Genomic DNA, 9,857 nt, shown 5'->3' with positions numbered 1-9,857 from the left:
TCAGTCACTGCATGCATTTAACGGTCCTCTAGGTAAGAGTCCTAGCTCTCTCTCTGCCCAGCACTTTACCCATTTATACATTCAAATACTGCCAGAAAGGCAAGAGCCAACCTTAGGCCTGCTGAAATTTAAAATAAAAATAAATGCTGGTGTTTGACATTATACAGACTAAATACTGTGTAGCCTTAAGATGTGGCGCCTAAGCCTGCGGAGGACTTAAAAAGGAAGAGGTGCAGCCCAGGAGTGAGCAGCTTCCGGTAATACAGTTCATGCCACTACACACTGGAAAGCTTTGAAATTCCTTTTTTTCTTCCATATAATTACATTAATTCCATATAATTATTAAGAGAAACTACTCCTTAGCACACATATTCATGTTTCATAGTTCAGGAACGCAGGTCAGCAATGAACTTCTATGGAGCGCAATCCAAAGAATTCTTTGGGTTCTGAAATCACTTCGCACTCTGAATGATACCAGCCTTCCTCATCTCTTCAAAACCTTTCATGGAATCACAATTTCTGTAGAATTCTGCATACGCCTTCTTTCTTGGCTCAGCCACCCCAAACTTATAGGCAGCAGCAACTCCCAGGGCCACAATGAATGTGGCAACAATATGAACCCACAGACGCTTGCCCGAAGACCACGCATCTGTGGTTTGGGCAACAGCGCACCGGAACTCATGGTAGCCAATGTCCTCTACACCAACGTCCTTCCCGGTTCTCGGAGAAACGGAGCAGGCTTTGAAATTCTTACACAAAGAAATACTCCATTTATGTTTCTCAAACGAGGCTGAATCACATTTCTGTCTTACAACAAGAGCCCTATCTCCTTTCCCTCGCCATAACACACAGTAAGTTTATGGTCTTCAGAGCTTGTTTTAGGGGGCTCTCTAATTTAAAACAAAAACAAAAACCAAATCAGAAAAATTAAAAAAGTTTTCTAACATTCCTACCAAGTTCTGTGAAAATAGCTATGAAAAAAAAAATATATATATATGGTTTATGTTGTGAAAACACAGACTTAAGTTGTTTCTAAACAGGCTTACAGTGGACCTGGAACTACTTCTGCAGATACAATTATCAACAAAGTTCACAAAACAACTTTATAGCTTCCTAATCCTATCTGCTGCAGGATATTTGATTACACCGTGAACCCTGGGATTGTGTTCCTTACTAAAAAAATAACGTTTCTAGTTGTGCTGTATCTCAGCCCTTAGCACACACCTTTAATCCCAAACAATGAAGGTAGTTAGTTTGTAAAAGGAAGTGCCCATGTTTGAAAGTGATGTCTACTTAAGTGGCAAACAAAGTGATGAAACAGCAAAAGATTTGACAGAACAGGATATTCCCAACTTTCAAGAAGAGAAAGGAGGGGCAATTTAAGAGAGAACAGCACAGAGAAAGAAAGGGGGAGAAGGCTATTTTACTGGCAGGGTTTTACAGAGACAGGTCACAGAGGGAACAGGCTCCACACAGGTGAAGACAGACTGAGCCAGAGAATAAGAAGGAGCCAGAAGATTTAAACAGATTGCCAGAGTTAGTTTAAGGCCAAGCAGAGCAAAGTCAGAGGCTGAAAGAGGAGCCAAATTGAATCAGTCAGCTTGCAGAGGAGTTTGAGCCAGAACAGCTGAGTTGAACCAGCCAGCCAAAGATCAGAAAGAACTAGAAAAGATGAATTTATTCAGCAGTAAGTCTTAAAGGCCAAAAACATTCTTGGCCTAGACAAGATTACACAGAGACTAGAAGCTTCCGGGACTAGCCCTGGGTTGGCAGACTGAGGCAGTAAGCCTCCAAGATGATAATCACAATCAGGCAAATTAAAAGATACTTTTACACTTACCTACTTTAAAAGTCTTTCAACAAACCTACTACCAAAGAATGTAAATTTGTTCTGACCCAAATTCTAACAAATTCCTAAAAGTCAGTACAAAACACAAGAAGTGTATGCACAAAGTATTACTCTTCATTTTTTTAAATTTTTAATTGTGTGTGTGTGCGCACGTGTTCAAGGAGGCCAGAGGCATCAGATCCTGTGGAACTGCAGTTAGAGAAGGTTGTGGCTAAGCTGACATGGGCCATGAGAGCCTAATTCATAACTGCTGAGCCATCTCTCCAGCCCTAGTTCCAAGAAAGGTGCCTTCACAAACTAATGTCACACAAGATGAAGCTTATAAAGACTATGTATCAAAAACAATGTTAGATTACTTGTATGAAAAATATATAGTGATCTATACAAATATGTAATATGGACCTAAATTCACAGATCTATATTCAAAATACATTGGAAGGATGAAGGCCAGAAGGGAACATCACCTTAAGTGATGGAAAGGCCACTTCCTAACAAATGCTTTCTGTTGTTTCAGCCATTGTCTACTCTTATGCAAGGATTATATATGGCTTTTCTGTTTCATTTTTAAAAGTAAAATTAATCAGAGAAAGTTACACATATAATTATACATTCACACTGGTCAAAATAATGCCCAACTCAATTTCTTGAGCTTTATCACTTCAATCAGTCCATTCCTAAAGGAAACTAAAATGTGTCACAGTTTTAGGCTCTTGATGCTTAAGAACAAACTTATAATTGGACCAAAAATTATGTCACTGGGAGTCACAGAGAAGGAAACAGAAACTTAACATGTGATTTACTATTGTGCTAAATTAACACTTAACATAAATTTTGATTTCTTGACTTGCAAATTTTAGGTTAAATATGGAACAATTATGCATATATTTATATGCACAATAAATTTAATGGCATACGTGAAGATATAAATACATAGCTAACAGAAAGTAAGATACTGGTCCAGGGAGAGAAAGAAATGTAGGTTTAAACAGAGATTCAAAGATATTAAGCTTACAAAGGTGGGCGTGGTGGCTCACACCTTTAGTCCCAGCACTCGGGAGGCAGAGGCAGGCGGATTTCTGAGTTCGAGGCCAGCCTGGTCTACAAAGTGAGTTCCAAGACAGCCAGGGCTATACAGAGAAACCCTGTCTCGAAAAACCAAAACCAAACAAGCAAACAAACAAATAAACAAACAAAAAAAAAAAACCCAAAGGTATCAACAGAAAACTTAAATGATACTGGACAAGAGAAGTGTGATGCAGAGGTGGGGAAAATGGAAGAGCAGTCGGTGCATGCACTGTGGAGAGAGGCGGAACTGGAAAGGTGGCAGGTACAGGTCGACAGTGACAACTAAGGGGTGTGTGTTGTAAAGTATGTGTTCTAAAACTCTAGGATCAGAATAGGGAAAACAGGACAGTCCATGCAAAGCCTTTCTCTCTGGTCTAGACAGCGGAAATACCTCACAACATTAATGTTTCCAATAACACATGGGAAATGTTCCAATCATGATCACACTGCTTTGCTGGAGAATGTTTAAAGTGCTGACCTTTGACACTGAAGCAAGTGAGAACCACAGTTGAACCCACTCTCTCCTTTCCCTGGCCTTCGGAGACCAAGAACTCAAACACAGAGCCTCTGAAGACACTTGAACCTCAGCTCAAAGTGAAGACACACTGCCTCAACACTAGTTACACTGTGCCAACTCTCTCAACAATGCCCTCAGAAAACAGTCACCATCCTACAAGCTAAGATACGATGAGAGCCAGGCCTGGTGGCCCATGCCTCTATTCCCAGGATGCCTTTATCTGCAGCACTCGAGGACAAGAAGTAGGCATTATTTCCAAGTTCAAGGCCAAGTTCCACGGCAGTCAGTGCTACACAGAAACCCTGTCTCAAACTCACTAATGAAATAGTTAAAATGAGAGAAAGATAAATCATATAAGAAAGCCAGTCAGTAGGGCCCGCATGGTGCAGGATAGGGGGCTTGCTGTGTGAGCCTGACAACCCAAGACTCTCCAGAGCCTACAGCAGAAAGAGATTAACTGTCCAGTGGTCCTCTGACCATCACCCACCCCTGCATCAGAGTGGATGCCTGTATACCGCCCTCCGCACACATTGGTTTTTTGTTTGTTTGTTTGTTTTGAAACAGGGTCTCTCTGTGTGGCCCTGGCTGTCCTGGAACTCACTTTGTAGACCAGGCTGGCCTCGAACTCAGAATCCGCCTGCCTCTGCCTCCCAAGTGCTGAGATTAATGGCATTCGCCACCACTGACTGGATTGTTTTTAAACTAATAAAAAGGAAAACTACTCAGTGGACTAAAAAAAATGAAATTCAACATTAGACAGTATCTGGGCTTTTTTAAAAAAGTATCCATATTTAAGTTTGTTTGTTTTTGTTTTGTTTTTCGAGACAGGGTTTCTCTGTATAGCCCTGGCTGTCCTTGGAACTCACTTTGTAGACCAGGCTGGCCTCAAACTCAGAAATCTGCCTGCCTCTGCCTCCCAAATGCTGGGATCAAAGGTGTGCGCCACCACACCGCCTGGCTCATATCTAAGCTTTTAAAGTGTATTAATTTGTTTTGGGCCACTCATATCTAACTACAAGAACTAGGGTACATATTTTGTAAGATCATCAAATCAGAAAGACCACAAAACAATTTACTTAAATATAATTTAGTGTGTACAGGCATTTTCTCTATATGCACATCTGTATCCTAGATGCATACCTGGTGCATGTGGAGGTCATAAGAGGCCATTGAATCCCCTGGAACTGGAGTTACGGAGGGTTGTGAACTGCCCAACTTGTGAACCAAACCCAAGTCATCTGGAAGAGCAGCCAGTGTTCTAACTACTGAGCCACTCTCTCTCCAACCCCAAATGCTTTACTTCTGGGCCACTGAACTATTGATACAGGTAAAAAAGACTAACTTATAGAACCATGTTACAGGAAACTGGCTAGTTTTATTATTATTAATACCAAACAAGACTTTAAGTCAATTAAACTTTATTTGATTAAACATAAAGTTACTTTTACATTGCCTACAACCATGGAGAACACATTCCTGGTATAAAGACGCAGCCTTTTGAGTTTGAGATATCCCCAACTATAAGATTACATATATAAAACTACCATAACTATAGATGAGGTAATCAAAGTAAAATAGTTATACTATCTAGAATAAAATAAAATGGAAATAATTTACTCATAAGATTCATATTTAAATCATCTTTATTTACAAAATACTATCCTGAGAATTATAATTCCATTAAGCTTCAATTTGAGCAAAAATATAATCACATAAGTAACAGCAGTTACTTAAACTGAAAATGAGACGGAAATGACTGCCGGCGAGACCAAATGCTGTCAGGCCTCCTGTGTTTCTGGAGGGTCAGCTGCAGGCTCTTTTGAAGGCGGAATCAAGTCTGGGGGGAGCTCACATCTACTTTCAGGATGTGGGGGCGGGGGGAAGAACCCAGCTCTGGGGGGAAGGTAAGGTGGAAAGCCCCTCGGTGCGTACACAGTTCTCCCTGTTCAAAGAGATTAGCAAAAGACATTGGAAGTTTAAACTGAGTACTGCACACTTGTTAAACTAGCAGCTCCAGGAGCTATTGTGACATTCAAACACTCACACCACAGTACTTGATCTCAAGAATTAATTTTGTCACTGAAAAATGCACCTCATCAAAAACATAGGATTAATAAGACTATTACTAATTTCAGGTACGTTTGTCCTATCTTAGCAGCTACACAAGATTTTGATACACTCAAGACTTTAAACCCTTGATATTCTACTAAAAATATTTCCTATAATACCAAGGATCACCTTAAAACTTTCCAAACAAAGTTCATTTTGATTTCATCACTTGAAAACTAGTGATGAGGTCAGAGAATGACCTCACAGGACAACTAAGCTGGTTCTTGTCTAGTACTTAGGATTTACTGTGAAGAAACCTGGGTTCCAAATGGTAAAGTATGCTGTAAAAGCAATAAATTACTTTTATTTTAAAATGAAAGGGTATTAAGCAATTTCAGTAAGTTCAACAAATAACTAGAAATGAACATAGATTTTAAATAAATATGATCACAGGAGCTATTTATGAAAAAGAGTTTACAACATTTTAGTCAGTAATCTTAAAACTAAAATATAAGTAATAATTTAACTAATTGCCACAATACTTTTTTTTTTTTTTGGTTTTTCGAGACAGGGTTTCTCTGTATAGCCCTGGCTGTCCTTGGAACTCACTTTGTAGACCAGGCTGGCCTCAGAATTCAGAAATCTGCCTGCCTCTGCCTCCCAAGTGCTGGGATTAAAGGCGTGCACCACCACGCCCGGCCACAATACATCTATCAAATGAATTACACATAATTTTAATCTTAAAACTGCTTGTAAATTTAGTGGTTTTCTGAACTATCACAATACAGTTAAAATGAAAACTTAGCTAAGGTGAATGGAGCCCTGGCTCCCTTTGATGCTGGACTGTAAGCTGTGAGCTGTATAAACCCTTTGCTTCCCACGAGCTGGTTCTGGATAGTGTGTATCACAGCAACAGGGACCAAACTACAAGTAAAGCACAGATTAACTGTCATCTGCATGGACTATTAAAAAAGCCTACCTGGGAACGGAGGAAGTGGTGGGCCAGGGAAGTCCCTTGGTGGAAAATAATCTCGAGGAGCTGCATAGATGTTCCCTGGAGGAGGTGGGGGGAAAGAGGGACCCCTTCTCATGAACTGGCTCCTTGGATCCACTGGAAACAATGGGTCTCTGACTGGAGGAAAGGGTGGAGGGAAGGAGCCACGGCCAGCTGCTTCACATTCAGCAGGGATAGGAGAATCAGGCACATTAGAGTTCTGGAACAGATGGACAAGCAGCAATCAGTACAGTGGATCCTGTCCCCTAACTGAACTGTCTTGTCTGCCCTCAATGAGATAGGATGTACCTGGTTCTGTAGTGATTTAAGGTACCAGAGTGGGTTGGTACCCAGTGGGGACCTCCACTTTCTTAGAGATGAAGGGGGGGGGGGGAGCTGTGTGTGTGTGGAAGGGACTGGGAGAAGAGGAGGGATGTGATCAGGATATAAAGTGAATAAACCAATGGGGAAAAAAAAGATACTGATATTTCCAAAATGACAAAAGTCAATGTTATATTTTTAAACTAAAATATACTTTAAGATTCAAATAAGATTTCAAGGGAGAAATTCTAAGTGTGTTCAGCTAGTAAGTAAGGTGACTTAAAAACCCATCTGAAAGTCATGTTTTGTTGTTTTTTAAACAGGGGAGTTGTAGGTTTCTTTTTATTTTTTATTTTTTAAATGTTTCATTTACCATATGTGTATGGGTATTTTGCCTTCATGTATGTCAGCACACCATGCACAACCATGTACAATTCTTGGAGGATAAGAATAGGACTTTAGATCCCCTGGGTTGTGAGATACCAGGCAGTTGCTAGGAACCAAACCCAGGTCCTCTAGGAGAGCAGCCAGTGCTCTTAACCTGTAAGTCATTTCTCCTGTCCATGATCCGGCTTTTTGAAACAACATTTCCTTATATAGTCCACACTGACTTTGACCTCATGATCCTCCTGCCTCAGCCTGCCAAGATGTCAGGATTACATGGTTTGTGATTTGTAATATTTTACCATAGGTAAAACAACAGCCAGAAAGGAAACAGTGTTAATCCTAAGTGGAAGTATGTTTTTATAATATATATTTATCACAAGGTAGAATAATTCTAGCCTTATTCTAGCAAAACCAAGAAACTGGTTATGGGGCTGGAGAGATGGCTCAGCAGGTAAGAGCACTGACTGCTCTTCAGAAAGGTCCTGAGTTCAAATCCCAGCAACCACATGTTGGCTCACAACCATCTATAATGAGATTGCATGCACTCTTCTGGTGTGTCTGAAGACAGCTACAATGTACTTACATATAATAAATAAATAAATAAATAAAAGAAACTGGTTATGGCACATGGGAAGAATTCAATTTTCAACACTTACACCAAGATTATCTTTGGTATCGTTTCTACTGGATTCCATTTCTGAGGATACTGGCCCATCTAAGCAAAAACAAATAAAATAAAATAAATTAAACCAGGAAAAAAATTCCTGAGTTCTTTCTTCCATTCCTAGACTATTACAGAACCAGATGGCAGTGATATGTTCCCCTCCCCTTGCTGGCGCAGGAGAACAACTTGACATGAGTATTCCATGTTAGAGTCCCAAGAGCAGCCTGAGGCCTGTGAAGTTCCAATGGAATTGCATTCTTTTGCAGTGTTGGGATGACCTTTCCAGCCAGTTCCTAAGCAATCTTACGCCAACAGCCTCCTAAGGGAACTTCTCAGGGGACAGCACCCCACTTCCTGACTTTGCTGTTTGCCCTCCTTCCCCTCAGTATACGATATGTATTTTTGTTGTAAAAGTACCCTCCTTATGGTACCCAGTGAATGCACAATGAAAACTTAATTTCTGAATTTTTGTTCTTCTTGATGCTGTGTGCTTTGTGCTACTGTAGATACACACACTTCCTACCAACAGTGGCTGTTTCAGTGGTAGTAAAAGAGGTCTCAACAAACAGATCCAATCTACTGAATACCAAATGATTACATGAGAACTGATTAAGAATATGAACCCAAATTATTTTTCTGGTAGTCTTTTATACATCCACTGTCATCTAGTCACCTAATACACTTGACTACAGAACAGGATATGTGTAAATGAACTGAAAACAATTAGACTCAGCTATGGAACAGAGACAAGTTTATACCACAGGGAGATACAATAAACCCTTACCATGGAACCCAAATTAACCTGCGACACATCTTTTTTTCTGCTTGCTATTTTTTATTTAATTTTATTTTTTTTACTTATTCATTTATATGACATGCCTGTAATGTGATACAAGGAAGGACTGGAAAGATGGCTCAGCTGCTCTTCCACAGGACCTGGGTTCAATTTCCAGCACCCACAGAGCAGCCCTCAACCATCTGTAATTCCAGTTCTGGGGAACTGATGGCTTGTTCTGGCCTCCATGGGCTTCAAGCATACACATGATGCACAGAAATAAATGCAGGCAAAACACCATCACACATAACATCAAAATAAGTAAAGTCTTTTTCTTAAAAAAGGACAATAAGGGAGCTGGAGAGATGGCTCAGTGGTTAAGAGCACTCACTGACTGCTCTTCCAGAGGTCCTGAGTTCAATTCCCAGCAACCACATGGTGGCTCACAACCATCTGTAATGGAGTCTGATGTCCTCTTCTGATGACAGCTACCGTGTACTCATATAAAATAAATAAACATTTAAAAAAGACAGTAAGAACTACAAACAGGAAATTCAGGAAAGATATTCTGGCCTTCAGAGCTCTCTGAGGTAACCACTCTATCAGCCTCGGTTCAATTCACAGTCCTCTAGACCATCCCAGGTTAATCATACACAATCATACATTCACCCACTCAAGTAAGCACACACACAGTATTTCTTACCCACTTTATCCAAAGAGGGCATATTATAACTTCTGAGTTCTGCTGGTCCAGAGAGTCTACCAGAATTAGGATAAAACCGATCTTGCCTTTGTAGAGCTGGATCAGAATATAGTTGGCCTAGAAAATATTTTTTTAGAATATCTTCATTAATTACTTATGTTTACACATTAGACTTAAGACATTTCCTCTGCATCCAAAAATTAAAAACAAAAACTGTGAACCTATATTATGGGTAAGCAATAGTCAACAATTTAAGAAAAGTAACCCTTGCATACTTTGACACATTAGAATTTAAATATTTCAGCCAGGCAGTGGTGGTACACGCCTTTAATCCCAGCACTCAGGAGGCAGAGGCAGGCAGATTTCTGAGTTCGAGGCCAGCCTGGTCTACAGAGTGAGTTCCAGGACAGCCAGGGCTATAAAAAGAAACCCTGCCTCGAAAAAACAAAAAGTATTTGATTTTTTTTCAATTACTGAGTATATGTAGGTTAAATCTACACATGAAATGCTGAAACAAGGCAGCTTACAATCTG

At 40.1% G+C, this 9,857-nt stretch overlaps 1 protein-coding gene and 1 pseudogene across 15 annotated transcripts in view; both read right to left on the bottom strand.

Moving 5' to 3' along the window:
• Positions 1-381: 381 nt before the first annotated feature.
• LOC110307516 lies at positions 382-766 on the bottom strand (annotated as a pseudogene).
• Positions 767-4,832: 4,066 nt separating this feature from the next.
• Positions 4,833-9,857, bottom strand: part of Mia2 (MIA SH3 domain ER export factor 2) — an 88,445-nt gene continuing 83,420 nt past the window's right edge. For all 15 annotated transcript variants that reach the window (XM_029484292.1, XM_029484293.1, XM_029484291.1 and 12 more), the window contains 4 exons: positions 9,325-9,441; positions 7,839-7,897; positions 6,460-6,694; positions 4,833-5,373 (listed from right to left, as the gene is read on the bottom strand). In XM_029484292.1, the coding sequence (XP_029340152.1) occupies positions 5,210-5,373; positions 6,460-6,694; positions 7,839-7,897; positions 9,325-9,441 (575 nt within the window). In that variant the 3' untranslated portion in view covers positions 4,833-5,209. The remainder of the gene's footprint in view (positions 5,374-6,459; positions 6,695-7,838; positions 7,898-9,324; positions 9,442-9,857) is intronic.

This window comes from Mus caroli, chromosome 12, assembly GCF_900094665.2.
Source record: "Mus caroli chromosome 12, CAROLI_EIJ_v1.1, whole genome shotgun sequence".
Taxonomy (NCBI): Eukaryota; Metazoa; Chordata; class Mammalia; order Rodentia; family Muridae; genus Mus; species Mus caroli.
Note: the sequence above shows the minus strand (reverse complement) of the source record. Positions and strands in the feature narration are given on the sequence as shown.